The following is a 20,941-nucleotide window of genomic DNA, read 5'->3' as shown; positions in this document are numbered from 1 at the left end:
ACACTTGGATAATCCCTGGTATGTCGAGGTCTTACCGTACCTCCCATTCCACAATGCTGTACAACCCTTACAGAATTGGGGCTTCCCTACACACTTGTATAATCCTAGGACTGTGCCAGATTACATAATCATAATGCAGTTGATAAATTAAGTTCAATTCTCCATAACACCTTTTATTTTAAATATAGCTGTACATATACATAAATATAATACATAATAAGGTAAGTGGTGCTGACAATGACCACATCATTGAGTATCTGGAATGTTGGTTATTAATTACAGAAAAACACTCAACATTAAGAATGACTTTGCACTATTTACAAAATTAACATTTAGCACTTGTATACAAGCATAAAGATGACTATCTTTGGGGAAAAATAAATATACACAAAAGAGAAAAATTACATGTTAAATAACTACAATCCAGGATATAATTAGTCTATTCTAGTTCCCCTTGTTCATAAACTTTGTGCAGCTACTCGAAGCAAAATATTACTTGAACTGTCTTGGTTCTCACAGGTCGTGCTGGAGGCCTAAGAACATTACAAGATATGTTAAGAGCAAAATAGACATGACATTCAAATATCTATATTACAAACAAACTTGACCTACACATATTAACCTCAAATGTTGCCATTTTTAAAATGGCATTTTAACTAAACAAGGGACTAACATCGGGGAGAGGAATAACTATGAAATACTATCCTTCAGTGAGCTCTCGATCCAAGAAATTTGATCTGACCTGTTTGCCTCCTGTAACTCCCCTCCCAAAGATGCTGAATGACCCATACAAGTTTAGCACTGCTCCCCCCCCCCCCCTCCCACTTATTAACCCGTAAACGGTCCAAGCAGATCTACATTCACGTGTAGTGCTACAAAAGTAGATCTACGTTATTTTTACATATATCTGAAAATAACCAAAAGAAAAAAAAAATAGATCAAAGCTTTTTTACATACTTTCAAATGTTGAAAAAACATATATACGTTTGGACCGTTTATGGGTTAATAATTCTGTATTAATATTACTCCTGGTTTTCTGTTACATTTATTTTGAGTCTTCACTACAGTAGCAGCTGTAATTTGGAGCCATTTTTTTCCAATAACTTTGATGCATCTAAAATGTAAAAATCAAGAATATTGCATTTAACAACTATTTTTGGGAGGGCTATGAAAGTCACAAAACTTTGGTTGGTAATGTATACAAGTTACAAATATTCACTATTGACAAAACACCCAAATATACATTGAAAAAATCCCATTTATGCACAACTCATCCTTACATAAGCAGGATACTACTTTTTCATTACATAAATATTGAACTACAGTTACATTACATATTCTTTAATATTTTTTTTTCAACAGTGACTTGCATGGATAGTTATGTTATAAATACTATAAGCAGTTGTATAGCAGATGGAAACGTAAGTCACAATAATTCACTGCAATGATAAGTTACAATACTATAGCTGGAAGAATTCACAACTAAACCACAAATTCAAGATATAGTACATTTCAAACCTTCACTAGAGAATTAATAATCCAGAATATGCAAATAAATCAGCTATTCTAATTTGTGGGTTAGTCATGGATTCATTATACTGTAAGGACATTAAGCCTATAATTTCAGACTAAATCCAATATTATTTTCAGTTATAGGGTTCATGATTGAACAAAGATTTTTGGTTCCATACATTTTAGCTGATTAATAAGTAGCATTTGAAACCACAATGAGGCTGGTATTTAGTCAGCAACTGGCACCATGATGGGCTGCCCCTTAGGGTCATCAAAGCGATCCATGGTCTTGATGTCACTCAGCATGTACATCCCAATGGAGAGAATGATTACCATCAGCAGAGTTGCTAGAAGACTCATCCAGATAGATACAGTGAAGAAGCCTACACAGTCCCAGGCATCATCAAAGCTGGGCTTCAACGAGAACGGTTGCATCTGAAGGGTTAAGATTATTATTATAATTATAATCAAAAAGTGCTAAACCACAAGGGTTATACAGCTGAAGGGTTAAGAAAAAAAAATTAACTGCTTTTGTAATATGACTTTTTTAATAATCAATTAGGCATTACATTAATCACAACAGGGCCCTTTACATGGGTGCCTGGTTGCTAGCAGAAAGCTCTTGGTCAAAGGAACTCAAGCTACCCTATCCTTTCTTGGATCAAACCTGATTACCATAAATTCCCAAGGAACTGCATGAACTTGCTGTTCTCATCACCAGGTGCAAATATGTTTCTGATAACCAAGTTCTTGCTTGACACTTGTTCTAAAATTATTTACACATGTATTCCTTTTCACACTTGTTTAACATTATAGATACTTCCCCTTCAGCTCATTTCTTCAGATATACCTGTCTTAATCCCATTCACTCCTACCAATTACAACTCATCCGCACCTTCATAATTTTCACTCTGCTCTGACGTTCAGTTACCTTTTACTCAAATTTTGTTTACACCTCTACACAGTAACACCTCAACCTAACATTATGGTCTACTTACAGTATTGTATATGTACACAAACATTTACTCTTTATTTTTTTTTTTTTCCAACAAGTCGGTCGTCTCCCACCGAGGCAGGGTGACCCAAAAAAGAAAGAAAATCCCCAAAAAGAAAATACTTTCATCATCATTCAACACTTTCACCACACTCGCACATTATCACTGCTTTTGCAGAGGTGCTCAGAATACAACAGTTTAGAAGCATATACATATAAAGATACACAACATATCCCTCCAAACTGCCAATATCCCAAACCCCTCCTTTAAAGTGCAGGCATTGTACTTCCCATTTCCAGGACTCAAGTCCGACTATATGAAAATAACCGGTTTCCCTGAATCCCTTCACTAAATATTACCCTGCTCACACTCCAACAGATCGTCAGGTCCCAAGTATCATTCGTCTCCATTCACTCCTATCTAACACGCTCATGCACGCTTGCTGGAAGTCCAAGCCCCTCGCCCACAAAACCTCCTTTACCCCCTCTTTCCAACCCTTTTTGATATTTTTATATGTAATCAATTCCACAAGTTCAATAATTTAACTGATTGTATTTTTTTTTATTTTTTATTATCACACCGGCCGATTCCCACCAAGGCAGGGTGGCCCGAAAAAGAAAAACTTTCACCATCATTCACTCCATCACTGTCTTGCCAGAAGGGTGCTTTACACTACAGTTTTTAAACTGCAACATTAACACCCCTCCTTCAGAGTGCAGGCACTGTACTTCCCATCTCCAGGACTCAAGTCCGGCCTGCCGGTTTCCCTGAATCCCTTCATAAATGTTACTTTGCTCACACTCCAACAGCACGTCAAGTATTAAAAACCATTTGTCTCCATTCACTCCTATCAAACACGCTCACGCATGCCTGCTGGAAGTCCAAGCCCCTCGCACACAAAACCTCCTTTACCCCCTCCCTCCAACCCTTCCTAGGCCGACCCCTACCCCGCCTTCCTTCCACTACAGACTGATACACTCTTGAAGTCATTCTGTTTCGCTCCATTCTCTCTACATGTCCGAACCACCTCAACAACCCTTCCTCAGCCCTCTGGACAACAGTTTTGGTAATCCCGCACCTCCTCCTAACTTCCAAACTACGAATTCTCTGCATTATATTCACACCACACATTGCCCTCAGACATGACATCTCCACTGCCTCCAGCCTTCTCCTCGCTGCAACATTCATCACCCACGCTTCACACCCATATAAGAGCGTTGGTAAAACTATACTCTCATACATTCCCCTCTTTGCCTCCAAGGACAAAGTTCTTTGTCTCCACAGACTCCTAAGTGCACCACTCACTCTTTTTCCCTCATCAATTCTATGATTCACCCCATCTTTCATAGACCCATCCGCTGACACGTCCACTCCCAAATATCTGAATACGTTCACCTCCTCCATACTCTCTCCCTCCAATCTGATATTCAATCTTTCATCACCTAATCTTTTTGTTATCCTCATAACTGATTGTAATGGTCATTAAATTCAGGCTTGCCCAAAATAGTGTGCATATGGAATTTGCAAAAATTAAAAGTTCATTAGTTTTACAAGTACAGTGATGTGCATCTGCAAATTTAATGCAATTTTTTTATAAACATTTTGTAAAAAAAATACTGCATAATTCAGTATTACACTGAATTATGCAGCATTTTTTTTGTTGTTGTTGATGACTACATGTACCAGTACTGAAAATAAAAGTGGATATAAATGACAAGAGAAAATCATTTTTCATGCAGCTCTGCACGAAAAATTAGAAATTTTTAAATTATGTAATTAAAGTTGGAGATGCAAAAACTGCTCATACCTGAACACCATTCAGAATCATCCCATAATGTGTGCCATTTTGATCTGTCTCGTTTGCCCCAAATTTCACGGTCTGTGCGCAGGCATATGACAAGCCCAATGGGATGCCACTGATGTCAGAATTTTCTGGCTGTAAAGGAAAAATACATTTTGAAATTCATCAACTGTCAATTTGAGGTAGATAGTTAACAGGGTATTACTGTACAAGTGTAACTATAAAATATATTTTCTGTGCTTGATAAATACTGTTCAAAAATTGACTTTTTGACCACTAAATGTTACTTTTTTCTATTAACCACAGCTCTTTAAAATGCTAAACTGCAATTTTTATTGTAGATATATATTACAGGGTACAAGATAGCCTAGGTCATAAAATGTGTGGAGGGGGGCCTGATACACATGCATGCACCTATTTTCAGTTGTGGGGGTTGATTCTCGGATCATGGCCCTGCCTCTTAACTTGCCACTCTTCAGATTGGGCCCCCCCTCCCTCATTATAATCATGGGGGAATGCTAAACCTGTAGGATTATACAGCACCTGTGGGTGGGGGGGGATGGAAGGTATTCAGGCTTAATTCAGGGAACTGGAGCACAGATCCAATTCCCTAGATCAAGAGCCCCTTACCAGCATCAAGGAACCTCCCTTGAGGGGTTTATCCCCCTTCTGCCTCATAGGTCCTCCACCACTTCCTCACCATAATCATTCCATATATTGATTACCCTAGTATCCCTGTGGCTCATTTGTTCCTGTAACTTCCAACAATCTCCCCAAAGTTCCTGTCTGTCAACCTACCACTGTCTACCTTATCATTTTCCCCAAGTACTTTATAAGTTATATACCTCTTCCTGGTTCTTCTGCCCTCCAATGTGCTATGAGGAGAGGCTAACAGAATTGGACCTAATGACATTAGGTCCAATTCTGTTAGCCTCTCCTCATAGCACATGCCCCTTGGCTCAAACCTTGCTGCATACTTCTGCAGTTTCTTAACATGCTTTTTCAGAGGCAGGTTCCATACTGGTGTTGTATTCTCCATGATGGGCCTAATGTATGTCGTATAAAGGGCCTAGAATTACTGTTGAGATTCATAAAGGCTACTCTTAGATTTGCCAATGGGAATTAGTTGCAGAGGTTATTCAGTTGATGTGAGCCTCTGGCATTATACTGGGCACAATGCTCACCCCTAGGTCTTTTTCTTTTGAGTGAGCTCTGCAGCCTATATCCCTTTAATCTATACCTAGTTTCCAGTCTTCTTGCTTCTTCCCCAATCTTCATTGCCTTGCATTTATTGGGGTTGAATTCAAGCAACCACTTATCTTGCCATTCTTGCAATTTGTGCTCGTGCAAGTGAACGATAGTGCACACCTCAAAAATTAGGGTGACATCTCAATGACAGGGCACGACCACTAGCTCAGGTTAAAATTCTAGTTGCACTGTACGAGGAATACTTATTATATATAGAGTTGTTTCAGTGTAATATTCCTCAAAACATGGAAACAATTCACAGTATTTGACCTTACTGGGTTATCCTGGTTTAAATATATTTAGTGCACTCTGACTGGATTCCACTGTTAGTATCATGAATAAGTCTGTTAGAATGAACAAGTCATCCTCATGCCACTTCCAAACCCTATTTGCTGTTAAAGAAGCTGGTGGTAGAGCAACAGTTCCTGGTTCATTGTGTACTGTTACTAGTGAGACATACTATTATGTCAAGACAGTCATCACCTGAATAGTTAATGATACACTGTGTGGATGCTGCTGGCCTTAGAATTTTTCAAATGTATGAATAGATTGAAGATGACCCAAAGAGTTGTGCTAAGGTAAAAATATTGGTAGGTGGCAGATCTGAAGGTACAAAAAATTGTGTACTAGTAAGTCGGATACAGTTTAAGGATTAATGTGTGGACCTACATTGTTTCTATACACACAAGACACTGTCAAGACAAAGAAATTTTCATAATAAAATATACTAACCATGAAGCCTATTACATCATTGTCAAAAAGGCCATCAATGTGTGTCAGTGACCACCGTCCCAATGCTTTCCTAAAGTGGTACCTGAAAATAATAGAAAAAATAAAGCTACAGAAAAAATGCAGTTAAAAACGAAATTGGTAATGATTAACAATTACAAAACTTTGTTTCGTATAATAATAGATAGTTTTGAAGGCTGAAAAAAAATTTTTTACATCAGGGGTCCAATGACCCAATATGACAATCTGAATACCCACTGAAGCACACAAAAACCTGAAGATACCTCTAGGAACAATGTACCTGAAAATCCCACAGGAGCAAAACCACACACCTAAAGACCCACTAGCAACAACCAATTCACCTGAATGCCCACTATGAATACAAATGCACCTAAATGGTCAGCAAAGAACAAAACTAATGCACCTGAAGACCCACTAGGAACAACACTTTCCTATATGATTTCCCTCTCTAGACCCCAGTAAGGATTATCTAAGTTTTCCACTCTTGTTTTGCCTCCTGTGTTGTTTCTCACCACAGTCAGAGCCTTAGTGGCCAGCTTGATGCCTAAATCACCAGTTGACAACTTGCTCAGAACAGCTGGAGAAGCAAGGTATCTCTGTGGTCCCCAGGCATTATCAGTAATGTAGAAATCATCTTTCCAAACCATTAATTCTGTCCAGCAGCTTTTAATGACCCACTATGAGCTGTGCCATTAGCACCCTAAATCACAGCAAGGACAGCTGCAGAATACAGGCAAGAAACCAGGATCCAAATCATAAAGGCAGGGAACTCTAATCCAGTGGCAAGGGGAGTTTCTAACATGTAGGGGCCAGATGAAGCTAGCCACTGTTAAGCAAAAGATCCTGAACAATGCATGCACCAAAGCAGCAACAACGTACAGCCCTACATTTATATGAGTATTATTCACTTACAAGCTTCAATAGAACCACTTTGTCTATGCATACCCTGCCCTTCCTAAACCCTCCTTGGTCCTCTGCAATCCTACTTTTCTATCTGATTCTCAACTCTTTCAATAATAATTCCACCATGCACTTGACCTGGTATACTCAACAGGCTTGTTGCTCTATAATTTTCACACACTTTTCCACCCTTTTCCCTGACACCTAGCAATTATACACAATCTAATATTATTACAGTATAGAATAAAACCAAAATGTACAAAACATTACCAGTTGAAAACATTTTGGTTAATAAAATACGCATAAAAGGTATACAAACCAATACTTACGTAAACTGAACCTTATGTAACTTTCTTGAAGGAAAGTCCACACTTTGGTACTTGATCAAAATGTTAGCATCATCATTAAGACAGTGCCCAGTATCTCCACCTGAGGCTTTTGATTCATCAATAACAATTTGTCTGTAAAAGATTATAATTATTAATAACATACAGAAAAGCACTAAACTCATAAGCTTCATATAGTTCCTGGGTAATATGAGAGAATCTGATCTGACTAGGAAAAGGGTAACTCCAATTCCATTAATTAAAGAGTCCTTCACTAGGATCAAGTCAAACCCTGTTTTGTTCATTAACAACCTGGTGGATTCAGCAGTTAACAAAATTCAGTATCAGGATTGGTTTTAAGAGTAAAACTTAAAATTGGATACAGGTAACCGATATTTTGTTTACAGAACTAAACTATCTAAATCCCTCTTCCGCTCTTTCAATTACCCTTTAAATCAAAACACACTTCATGTTTTCATTCCTTATTCTTGCACAAAATTTCTGTAAGCAATTCAATCGCCTCCAATCTGTTCCTTGCTGAAACACTTTATTTTTATTTTTCATACCAGCTGGGAGTGTGCTTCCCCCCCCCAAAAAAGCAACACTTTCTCATTTAAAGCCTTGAAAGAAGCGTGTTGACATCACAGTTCATATGGCCCTTCTAACTGCAACATCCCACCCCTCTTTCAGAGTGCAGGCAGTGTACTTTCCACCTCCAGGACTCAAGTCTGGCTAACTAATTTCTCTGAATACCTTCATAAATGACCCCTTCATAAATGTTATCTTGCTCACACCAACAGCATGCAAGACATAATAAAAAAAAAAACTTGCTTCTACTCACTCCTATCTAAATGTGCTCACACAAGCCTGATGGATGTCCAAGCCCCTAGCACTTAAAACCACCTTTACACATGCCCTTTAATTCCAGGGCCAACCCCTACCCCTCCCTCCTTCCATCCTGCATTTATACATTACCCTCTCTAAATGTTCAAACCATCTCAATAACCTCTCCTTAGCTCTCCGAATAATACTTTTGGTAGCCTTACCATCTAATCTTCAAATTCAGTAATATTTGATGTGATTTAGACCACCACCTAAATATATAAGGTGTGCCTGGCTGATTGTACCTAGAAGTTTGGGAAATTATATATCTAGTGTCCCTGTTAGCTTGTGTGAAGTGCTACCAATTCCTGATGTGATGGGTTGCAGCGGGATGCTATGTTTGTGAGAGTTAGGCAGCCCATGCATAATTATTCACACTGCACATTGCCCTCAAACATGATGTCTCCACGGCCTCCAACCTCCACCTCACTGCAATAGTTAACCCTTTCAGGGTTTTGGACGTACTAGTACGGCTTACGCACCAGGGTTTTTGACATACTAATACGCCTAAATTCTAGTGAAAGCTGGTAGGCCTACATATGAAAGAATGGGTCTATGTGGTCATTGTGCACAGTATAAAAATAATCCTGCAGCACACAGTGCGTAATGAGAAAAAAAAAACTTGACCGTGTTTTGGGATTAAAACAGCGACTTTGCACTGTATTTTCGTATGGTATTTATTGTTGTATTCTAGTTTTCCTGGTCTCATTTTATAGAATGGAAGACATATTACAGAAACTGAGATGATTTTGACTGGTTTTACAATGAAAAGTACCTTGAAATTGAGCTCAAAGTAGCAGAAATGTTCGATTTTTACAAAAGTTCAAAAGTAAACAAATCATGCTACGCATCCAATACACATCAACTGGTGAGTCTAATATTCTTTCACAAGTGCTCTGATATTATTTATACCATTTCTACACTAATGCAGTAGTCTGCATAACAGTAAATCTTCTATTTTTTGTGAGAATAAAAATTCAAAGTGGAAAGCAAAAGAATGTAAGAGGGGCCTGGGGACATGACTAATGAACAGAGGAAATGTTATTTTAGTGCCAGGAATGTCTTTCTTGTTTATTCTGAACCCTATTTGGAAATTGGCATCTTTTGAAATTTGTGTGAAATTGGCAAAATTGCTAAACTCTGACCACTTTATTGGATAGTTGAAATCGGTAAATAGGTGGTTTCTTGTACTCATTCGATAGAAAAAATGGAGTTCTAGCGAAATAGTCATGATTTTTGTCGACTAGTACACTGGATTTGGCCGAAAATAGAGCTCAAAGTGGGCAAAATTGCTGATGCGTAAATATCATCGAGACAGCTAACTTCACGAGAGTATAATTCCGTAAGTTTTCTATCAAATTTCATACTTTTGGTGTCATTATGATTGGGAAAAGATTCTCTATTTTTCATAAGAAATTTTTTTTTTTTTTTTTTGAAAATTTGGTGACCCTGAGAACAAGTCTCAGAGAGGGCCTGGCGACCCTGAAAGGGTTAAAACTCATGCTTCACACCCTACAAGTTTTGACCACTATACTCAAGTACATTTCCCTTTTTTGTTTCCATGGATAAGGTTCTTTGTCTCCATTGTTTCATACTAAAAAAAAAAAAAAAACTGCACCACTATGCTGATTTATCCTTCTTACATTCCTTTCACAGATTTTAATCCCCTCATCTATTCTACATTGTTATTCATCCTTCATAGACCCAACTGCTGATACAACCTCTCCTGAGTAATGAGTGCATTCAATTTTCTACCTTCTAATGTGACATAAGAACAGCACTGCAGAATGCTTACTGGCCCATGCTAGGCAGGTTCTACTCACATCCAACCATTCTAACTCACAGGCCTGTTTAACCTGAATTTTAAAGCTATCTTGAGTATTACTGTCATGTTCTGTTATTGTTTCACTGCAGTATTTTCTCATTATAATCATGTGCTGTATGTACAGTGCTCACATCAGAGTAGAAAAACTTAAGAAATACTCATAAAACTCACTCTTCATTAAGTGTTAGCACAGTGCTGTTGTAAAGATAAATCTTGACACATGAGGAGTTATGGAAGCTTGTTAATGGAGAGGCTTCAACAGCCTGCAACGAGCGAGCAACTCTGATCCTTTCCTCATATTGCTCACTGCGATCCTCCTGAAATGAGACTTGTATAGAAGAACACTGCAATGATAGACACTAACAACTAAACAGGCTAACACCCAAACTTTTGGAAGTTAAAACTGAGAAATACTATTAACACTTAAGACGGACAAAACAAACATTAATATTAAACATTCATAACATTTAAATATATTTTAAGTCAAATAACTTGTATTGTGAACTGACCACAGATGGTTTCAGACCGGTGAAGATAACAGTGAATGCTCTCTGAGCTCCAACCTTAGAGATGACATTCTCCATCACCTCATCTGAAATGGGTTTAGTAGTTTCCAGGTTTCAAATCATTATTATTCCAGAGTAGGTAGGTATAATGTTTGTCAGGAAACCGGTCAAGTGTTTCCTGATGCTAGGGAATTAATTACATAAAACCTTTATTAAAGCTTAATGTACTATAAATTTGGTACATATGCTGTACATAACCGGTTCACTACACTATTACGAAATATTCTTGGGAGCTTGCTCAACTTGTAAGGGCCATATACCATCTGGGATATGGAAGGCAATCAGGTTTGATCCAAGGGGAGGTTAGTTCAAATTCCTTGGATCAAGAGCCAATAAGCAGCATCAATGTATAAAAAAGTATAATGTACTACATACTATATATAAAAATAAAATTCGAGCAACTAACTTCATTTCAATGACTTATTCCACGATGGTCACAATGCAATTTTGAAATTACTACAGACGGGAAACCATAAGCTACAAACGGAATGGCAACTGGGTAAATTTTCAGCCGATACCGATACTGACACTTTTCCTATATTTTCATTTTTAAAATTCTAATAACTAAGTTCAATAATAAAACACACTGTGTGTGTAAAAAGATGCAATTTTCACTGTCAACTCAAGGCAGCTATATTAAAAGGCAGTTCAATATTTAAAACATAAAAAAGTTATTAAAATGAAATCAGAAAAAAATTACACAGCTACTTATTTTGAATAATTGTTAATGATACAAGAGCAGTAATCACAGAATCTTACCAGCTTTTTGCAGGGCTCTTCGCCTGCTGGGATTAGTGATAGTCGAGGGTAGTTTGACCACTACAAGATTTTTGTCTTGCTGCTTCAGGTTTAATCCAGCAGATGGAACACCAGGCTCCAGAACCACCACCTACTCGAACACAAATATACTGTAGTTGCTAAAACTTGACAGCAATATATCTGGTTTCAATGACCATACAACTACAGAGGAAGCTTCTACTGTGACAACTGTTTGCTGTACAGAGCTTTATCAAACCAATGCATTATTTGATAAACCCCTATAGCAAGAACCATTTACACAAGAGCATGCTTTGCACCTGTTTTCCCTTCATTAATGTTGGAGGTATACTTACGTATTCAATCTGGTTTGTAGGTAATACACACAATTAAATAAGCCAAATATAAAACACAGGACTGATAAAGACTGCAACTTAGCTCTAGTATTGCATATTATATTAACAGCATGCTGAAAGCTTTAGAAAATTAGGTAACTAAGTGCTTAAATTAGGGCAAAAGTAATGAATCAATTATAAAACAAATGTACCAATATTTGAATAAAAGATTTAAAACAGCCTTATGCAAGATTATAATAAAAATTAATAAAATTAAAAGGAGAAGAACAGTTTTGATGTTCCAAGTGACCCTAAACCATTTGTTTCATCCTTAAAACTGTTGAAGTTTGAAGGATATAGGGGCTTCCATTTGTTATCATACAGACAGGAAGGGTAACCTTTTATATAAGCACTGATTCATCTTGATGTTTACTGACTGCGCAGGTTTTAGCTTCAACATCAACCTCACACTGAGGTCTAATTACCTTTAACAGGATGCAAAGTAATGAATAAATTTATGCTATAATATGATGCTAATGAACTGTATAGAGCTGCACTCTCACCATTTAGCATAGGAAACAATGACAAAATAAATCCAATTTCACCTATAATTTCAACAATACAGTCTCCTCACTTAGCAACGCACTCGTTTACTGACGACTTGGACTTATGACAGGCTCTCTGACCAGTATGCATACCTAAATAATGTATATTAGAGCTGATTTCCTCTATTCTGTTTATTACAATATACAGTACACTACTGAATAAACATTTAAAAATATACCAGAAATGTTATAAATGGTGCAAAGGTGACATTAAAACGATATCAAAGATGGCCGACGCAAACCCATTATCATTATAGTATGCTCCTCACTTAGTGATGAATTTGTTTAAAGATGTGGTCTTAGGAACGCAACTCTGTCTTTAAGTGAGGAGAGACTACATACTTTAAGCAGCAAGAAAAATACACCACTCACATTATATCCATGTGAAGGAAGGTCATGGGCTAGGTGAGCAGCATTCTCAACATTGGGCAGGTACAGTGAATGGCTGGTTTCCATCCAGTGGTTTAAATGGTGCAATTCAGAGGCATGGCTTGAGAGATCTTCAACACTCAGCTGGGGTAAAGAAATTATTATATAATATATATCCATAGTAATTAAGAGATTGAAGCTGTTGCATCATTTAAAATTATTGTTAAGTCTTTATTCTGCTTGTGACTTTCATATGGTAGTAAACCTCAGGCAAGATGGGCCAGGATCATTAGTTTTCAAATTATCCTGTTGGGTAATCAACAAGATAATTTTCAGTCTGTTTACTCAGGCAGTGACAATATTTTATGGATTGAAAGTACAAGCCTTTACTTTCTGAGAGGCGAGGGGGATTATTTAGGAACTTTTCGTAAATATCAAACTCCACACAAGATACTATATACCATACAGTAGAACCCCCATATCCACAGATTCGGTTTCCATGGTTTACCTTGGCCTGAAAATATTAAGGAGGTTGCAATTTGAGGTTTCATTTTTTTTTATTAACACATTGGCCAATTCCCACCAAGGCAGGGTGGCCCAAAAAAGAAAAACTTTCATCATCATTCACTCCATCACTGTCTTGCCAGAGGGGTGCTTTACACTACAGTTTTTAAACTGCAACATTAACACCCCTCCTTCAGAGTGCAGGCACTGTACTTCCCATCTCCAGGGCTCAAGTCAGGCCTGCCGGTTTCCCTGAATCCCTTCATAAATGTTAGTTTGCTCACACTCCAAAGGCACATCAAGTATTAAAAACAATTTGTCTCCATTCACTCCTATCAAATACGCTCATGCACACTTGCTCCTAGCACACAAAACCTCCTTTACCCCCTCCCTCCAACCCTTCCTAGGCTGACCCCTACCCCACCTTCCCTCCACTACAGATTTATTCACTCTTGAAGTCATTCTGTTTCGCTCCATTCCCTCCACATGTCCGAACCACCTCAACAACCCTTCCTCAGCCCTCTGGACAACAGTTTTGGTAATCCCGCACCTCCTCCTAACTTCCAAACTACAAATTCTCTGCATTATATTCACACCACACATTGCCCTCAGACATGACATCTCCACTGCCTCCAGCCTTCTCCTCGCTGCAACATTCATCACCCACGCTTCACACCCATATAAGAGCGTTGGTAAAACTATACTCTCATACATTCCCCTCTTTGCCTCCAAGGACAAAGTTCTTTGTCTCCACAGACTCCTAAGTGCACCACTCACCCTTTTCCCCTCATCAATTCTGTGATTCACCTCATCCTTCATAAACCCATCTGCTGACACGTCCACTCCTAAATATCTGAATACAAGGATATACAAGGACCCCAGTGGATTTTTTTTATTATAGCCTGATTTCATTATGTCTTTTTTAATGTTTGAATAAAGAGTACATAAAACATGGTGGTGGCAGTGATGGCAGTAGCAGGTGGTGGTGGTATGTATTTTATCATTATTTAATGTTTGTAATGCCTTACTGAATGTAATTTGTCAATTAAAAGTTATCATAAATATGTCAATAAAAACAAATTGTATGTAGGGTTCACTACCATCCACAGTTTTGGGCATCCGCAGTACATCTTGTAATGTATCACCCATGGGGAAGGACTCCTGTATATTCCTAACGAGAAATTTCTACATTTTCTACAAAAACATTAATGAAACAGATCTTACCGCATCTTGCAGAAAGAGGAGAATATTCTTTGGCTTGAAAGGTTCCAGATATTTTGATTGAAAGGTTCCATAGTTAATATATTGTAAAGCTGACACTGCTGGAAGACCTCCTTGAGCCCTGGCAATAGAAAAAAAAAATTCACAATACACCCCAGTGAAAATAAGTCACTGATTTTTTTTTTTTTTTTTGGGGGGGGGGGTTATCTTAGGTAATTTAAACTAGGTATGATAATTATGTTTATGTGAACCTGTACCTAAATAAACTAAAATAAATTTGCCTAAAACAAAATACAACCAAGACCAGAGCAATCAATACTCGTTTAGTATTATTATTATTATTATTATTATTATTATTATTATTATTATTATTATTATTATTATAATCAAGGGAAAGCGCTAAACCCGGAGGATTATACTGCGCTACACGTTTAGTAAATAAACTTATTACCAGGGGTAAAAAGGCTTTCCCCTCTTCCTCAAGGTACAACATACACATATATATGTCTGGTAAGTGTACACAGCTGCAATTAATGTGACATTTTTATTGCGGTAACGTTTCGCTCTTCAGGAGCCTTTTTTTTCGTGAAAGCTCCTGCGTCCTTTTCGCCCTCGGTGGTCTCTCCACACGTTAGTACATCCTATTCTGCAGAGTTCTTACCCCCTGCGGGTTTAGCGCTTAGTTCCGATCCTAAATGCCAATAATTTGCCAAAGGAAGGAGAGCGAAACACCGCCACGATAAAACACATCACCTGCACTACGTTTCCACTTACGCAACATTTCGCCCTCGCCACCGGCGTTATTACGTACTGTTGAGTGTTCCATATGAGCACAGGGACGTGATCCTTGGCCAGAGAGGCACAAATCAGGGAGAAAAGAGCGAGGGTGGTGAGGATGCTGCCTGCCATCTTGAGTCAGCTGTTACACTGATCATATGATTGTCAATAAAACTACAAACACGAGTAATCCACACTAACAAAAGTCAAATTTTTCTTATAAGGAGAGAAATTGCAGTAGAGATTTGTGTTTTAAAAACATTTTTATCTTTATTGGTTGTAGTAAAAGTGGATTTAACGGTTAAAATCTTATATTGCAGGAGAATGTTCTATTTTTTTTTCATTTTTGCTTTCTATGCTAAAAGAGGGATTTAACTATTAAAAACTTTCATATAGATTAATGTTCTATTTTTTTTATTTACTTTCTATGTTAAAAGTGGGATTTAACTGTTAAAAAATTTATATAGAAGGATTTCTACAAAAAAAAATCTCTTATTTGCTTTGTTAAAAGTGGAATTTAACTGTTAAAAACTTGCGTATAAAATATTGTTCTATTTTTTTATACTTATTTTATATGTTAAAAGTGGGAATTAATTATTTAAAACTTGTACATAGAAAAATATTCTATTTATTTTTCTCTTGACTAGCTATGTTAAAGAGAGATTTAACTAATAAAAACATGCATATAGAAGAATATTATGTTTCTCTCTATATTAACCATGCTAAAAGGTTGATTTAATAATTAAAAACAGGTTATAATTGGTTAATATTGTGGTTGACTTGTGGTTATTGTAGTTGCTAACAATGGGATTTAACTAATAAAAACATGCGTATATAATAATTTTATATTTTTATCTTTACTAACCATGCTAAAAGGTTGATTTAACGGCTAAAAACAGGTTAAAATTGGTTAATATTGTGGTTGACTTGTGGTTGTTGTAGTCCGCTGATCCTTCCCTCATCAACAACACTACGGCGGCGTCATGGGTCTGTTCCTTCTCTTATTTTTACCAGTTTTTACCCGGTATTTCTCTCATTTTTGGCGTGTTTCTTATTTATAATTGCGTGGTAGTAATGGCAGGGGGTTGCTAGGGTGGTACGAGGTAGTTAAATGGCGTAGTTTTAGCGTGAGGGAGGGTTAAATATGGTGGTGGCGGACACGTGAGAGAAAAGCTGCTCCTGGAAGCTGTGCGAGACTTTTTTTTTTATTATTTTAATGAGGGTAAACGCTAAAACTGTATGGATTATGTAGCAGCTAGGGCGTGTGGAGGCATTAAGTTTCTATCCAGGGAAGGGGAGAATAAGTTAGGGGAGGGTGAAAGAACGGACGTTTCGCCCACGAAGTATAAATGTGCCAGACGTCGTTACTATGAAGCTTTCAGTATAATTATTATCCATCGTGATTAAAACACATGTACATCAGTTGGTATCTTTATTGCTGAAACGTTTCACCTACACAGTAGGCTCATGAAATACTGAAGAAGCCTACTGTGTAGGCGAAACGTTTCATCAATTAATTTTCGAGTTGTCGGTATTTTATACTATTTTCAACATTGTCCATCGTGTTCGTATTTTATGCCTTTCAAATTATGTGAGCTGGTTATTGTACTACCATAGGCCTGGTCGCAGACCGGGCTGTGGGGGGCGTTGACCCCCGGAATTCTCTCCAGATAAACTCCAGGAAGTGTGACATAGGCCTAGTTGACTATGGTGGGCAACCCCAAGCGGATCCAGGGAAAAAATCTCAGCCTAACGTAATGTGACATTTTTTCCTAGCCAAAATTGTGACTTATTACATGTAAAAACTATTATTTTGTATACTGCAGACCCCTCAAGGGTGAGGGGCTCTTGATCTAGGGAATTGGATCTGTGCTGCATTTTCCTGCATTGAGCTTGAATCCCTTCCACTCCCCACAGGTGTTGTGTAATCCCTGTGGGTTTAGTGCTCCCCCATGATTATAATGTATACTGCAGAAAGAAATAGTTTGTGTTAAAAAAAATTAATCCCTAACTTGGTTTTATCTTCTTAGGAAAACCTCGTGGACTTCGCACTGCCCGTAAGCATCTGACCCACCGTCGTGTCCAGAGGTGGCACGACAAGGACTATAAGAGGGCCCACTTGGGTACCCGTTGGAAGGCTAATCCCTTCGGAGGAGCTTCCCATGCTAAAGGCATTGTTCTAGAAAAAATGTAAGTTATTTTCTTATGCCATTCTTGTTTTGCCACTGTATAAATAATACTGCAATTCATTGATCATTTATACATTTTATTTTCACATGCCCTTCTTTTTTTCTCCTTACTCTTTTATCCCCTTCTTTTCCTCTCACATAAGAACATAAGAACGAAGGAACACTGCAGAAGGCCTACTGGCCCATGCGAGGCAGGTCCAAGTCTCCTACCGGCTTAAGCCAATGCACCCAACCTAGTCAGGTCAGGTCACTTGACTTAAGGGAGGAACACGGCAACCGACCTGGTAGCACAAGCTATCAGGTCTAACTCACACCCACCCACATCTACTCATGTATTTATCCAACCTATTTTTAAAGCTACACAACGTTCTGGCCTCTATAACGGTACTTGGGAGTTTGTTCCACTCATCCACAACTCTATTACCAAACCAGTACTTTCCTATATCCTTCCTGAATCTGAATTTTTCCAACTTAAAACCATTGCTGCGAGTCCTGTCTAGGCTAGATATTTTCAGCACACTATTTACATCCCCTTTATTTATTCCTGTCTTCCATTTATACACCTCAATCATATCCCCCCTAATTCTACGTCTTTCTAGAGAGTGCAGTTTCAGGGCCCTTAGTCTATCCTCATAGGGAAGGTTTCTGATACATGGGATCAACTTTGTCATCCTCCTTTGTACATTTTCCAGAGAATTTATATCCATTCTGTAATACGGTGACCAAAACTGTGCAGCATAATCTAAATGAGGCCTAACCAAGGATGTATAGAGTTGAAGAACAACCTGAGGACTCCTATTATTTATGCTTCTTGATATGAAGCCAAGGATTCTATTAGCTTTATTGCGAACACTTATGCACTGTTGTCTTGGTTTCAGATTACTGCTAACCAGAACTCCTAAATCTTTTTCGCAATCCGTAATATTAAGATCTACATTATTTAGTTTATATGTGGCATGGTTATTGTCCTGTCCAACATTTAGAACTTTGCATTTGTCTATATTAAACTGCATCTGCCACTTCTCCGACCACTGCATCAGTCTCTTCAAATCTTCCTGGAGTGCTCGAATGTCCTCGTCAGAATGAATTCGACGGCCTATGTTCTTAAAATGATTAGTTCTGCAGTGTTGAAAAGTGCTGTGCATTTCACTTTTAATGCTTTTCATATAAATACACTCTGGTAACAAATATATGATGAAATACTGTTTAAAGCTCTCTCCAGGTAAAAATGTCATACTTTTGAGTTAAAATGCACATTCATGAACCTCATTGTATTGCCTTGCCTACATATAACCAATAAAGCATTTAAATTACTGAGAGTGCCTCACTCACAAATATGTACTTAATACAGCAGAGGGGAAGAGATGCATGATAATGTATATGGGGAAGGTGCTTGAGGGTCTGGACCCAAATCTGCATGCCATAACATCCTAGAGTAAGAGATGAGAGAATGTATGGAATAAACCCATACATAGTTCAGGGACACGGGGCACAAGAAAAGAATGTTGTATCAATATCCATGGTCCCAGAATTTTTAACATCTTGCCAGAAGATAAATACTGCTGAAACAAATGTAGGTATCTTGCTATTTAAAACCTAAAAAATCATACAGTACTATGAACTTGAAGCTTCTCAGTGACGATTCAAACCAACTACAACTGCTTCTCGGTGGAATGTGTTAGACATGTATATTCAATTTCATATGCTTTCCTTTACTTCTGTTTTATTGTAACGCCGCCTGTTGCTTTTTTTCAGTGGTATTGAAGCCAAACAGCCAAACTCTGCCATCCGTAAATGTGTGCGTGTTCAGTTGATTAAAAATGGCAAGAAGATCTCTGCTTTTGTGCCCCGTGATGGTTGCCTGAACTACATTGAGGAGAATGACGAGGTGTTGGTGGCAGGATTTGGTCGTAAAGGGCATGCCGTTGGTGATATTCCTGGTAAGACTACTGTAAATTTCTTTAAAGATTTGACTTTTTCTGTTAAAACTATTTTGCTATCATTTTTACGCTGTTGTTAAATTTATTGTACTTTTAGCACAATGTAAGCACAGTATTACCTTAATACTTTGACATTTTGTACAGTGAATGCTTTAATTCTGTATACTGGGTAGTTATATAATGGAGTAATTGCTAGGGCAGGTCAAGAAATACAATATTCTTATCCTCTTGTTTTTGTTTCCAGGTATCCGATTCAAGGTAGTGAAGGTTGCCAACGTATCTCTACTTGCTCTATACAAGGAGAAAAAGGAAAGGCCTCGCTCATAAATTCATTTCAATAAAAAAAATTTAAACTAGATTTTGATTCATTGCCCCCCAATTTGCTTGAAAAAATTACATTGAACACTTTTTTTTTCTTCAGTCTTCTGCTGAAGGTTTAATGCTTATATTAATTACTTATTTTTTATTTTATTTATTGATGAAGTGCTCTTGGTCCAAGGAATTTTTAAATGATTACCTCCCATTCCCAGGTTTTTACCCTTATATGGGTTGAGCACCATGAATAAAAAGTAACATCCTTGGATCAAAATTGTCTTAAATTTCCCAATCAGTAACAGGGTTTAATGCATCCCAGTTGGTCCCTTTATATTATAAAGGTATCTCAACTTGTGCTCCCCTCAAGGAAGGTTCCTTGATGTTGGTGAGGGGCTCTTGATTTAGGGAATTGGATCTGTGCTCCAGTTCCCCGAATTAAGCCTGAATGCCTTCCACATCCCCCCCCCCCCCCAGGTGCTGTATAATCCTCCGGGTTTAGCACTTCCCCCTTGATTATAATAATAATAATCAACTTGTGCTAAACTCAAAAGGGTCGTAGTGCTGCAGAGGAAGAATATACAAATGACAGAACTGCAAAAGAATGCACAAACTGGTGTCAAAGGGGAGACTGAGCAAGTCAAGGTCAGTGCTCTATGACCCTCATGGGTTTAGCACCTAGTTTTGATAATTCAAGGTCAGTGTTTGGCATGAATAGGCATGAAGCTTTCCCTTTGGCCCCCCTTAATACTGGCGAGGTATCCTTGATCAGGTGTACATATCCTCCCCTTCCTTGGATTAAACTTCCTTCCCATATAACACTGGTGAAGGGCATTTTATATTCTCCCATTCCTTACACTGAAACTTCCATCTTGCTTATAAGCAAGATAATCACAAGGGTGTTTCTTCAAGGGAGTTGCTTTTATGGAGAAGGGCCTTTGATCCTAGGACTAAGAAGCTACCCTCTTCTATCTCCTCAAAGGTACTGTACCTTGTGGCTGGTAAGGGGCTCTTGATTGAAGGGATTGGATGTCCCTCTCAGATGCTGTATGCCCAACATGGACTCAATGTTTTTTCCCCATGAAATGTGTTTAGCTCTTATGAAACTTTGGGGTTATAGTGCCTGGG

General features: G+C 38.0%; 2 protein-coding genes across 3 annotated transcripts; one reads left to right on the top strand and one right to left on the bottom strand.

The window, feature by feature from the left end:
- Positions 1-157: 157 nt before the first annotated feature.
- Positions 158-15,529, bottom strand: LOC128698595 (V-type proton ATPase subunit S1). Of its 2 annotated transcripts, XM_053790925.2 has the most exons (11): positions 15,407-15,529; positions 14,599-14,716; positions 12,874-13,014; positions 11,565-11,694; positions 10,749-10,831; positions 10,411-10,556; positions 7,536-7,667; positions 6,289-6,370; positions 4,315-4,443; positions 1,692-1,947; positions 158-1,114 (listed from the first exon to the last, which is right to left on the bottom strand). In XM_053790925.2, the coding sequence occupies exons 1-10, from the start codon at positions 15,502-15,504 to the stop codon at positions 1,741-1,743; spliced, it is 1,266 nt and encodes a 421-aa protein (XP_053646900.2). In that variant the 5' UTR covers positions 15,505-15,529; the 3' UTR covers positions 158-1,114; positions 1,692-1,740. The 2 variants fall into 2 exon arrangements, with proteins under 2 accessions (XP_053646900.2, XP_053646899.2); XM_053790924.2 differs by lacking the exon at positions 158-1,114 and having other exon boundaries at positions 1,167-1,947.
- Positions 15,530-16,293: 764 nt separating this feature from the next.
- RpS23 (ribosomal protein S23) lies at positions 16,294-19,857 on the top strand. The gene is made up of 4 exons (XM_053790927.2): positions 16,294-16,359; positions 17,403-17,562; positions 19,317-19,501; positions 19,746-19,857. Exons 1-4 carry the CDS (start codon positions 16,356-16,358, stop codon positions 19,826-19,828), a joined length of 432 nt encoding a protein of 143 aa, XP_053646902.2. The 5' UTR covers positions 16,294-16,355; the 3' UTR covers positions 19,829-19,857.
- Positions 19,858-20,941: the final 1,084 nt, after the last annotated feature.

Source organism: Cherax quadricarinatus, chromosome 88 (genome assembly GCF_038502225.1).
Source record: "Cherax quadricarinatus isolate ZL_2023a chromosome 88, ASM3850222v1, whole genome shotgun sequence".
NCBI classification, from domain to species: Eukaryota; Metazoa; Arthropoda; class Malacostraca; order Decapoda; family Parastacidae; genus Cherax; species Cherax quadricarinatus.
The sequence above is the reverse complement of the archived record's forward strand: the minus strand, read 5'-3'. Positions and strand labels throughout refer to the sequence as shown.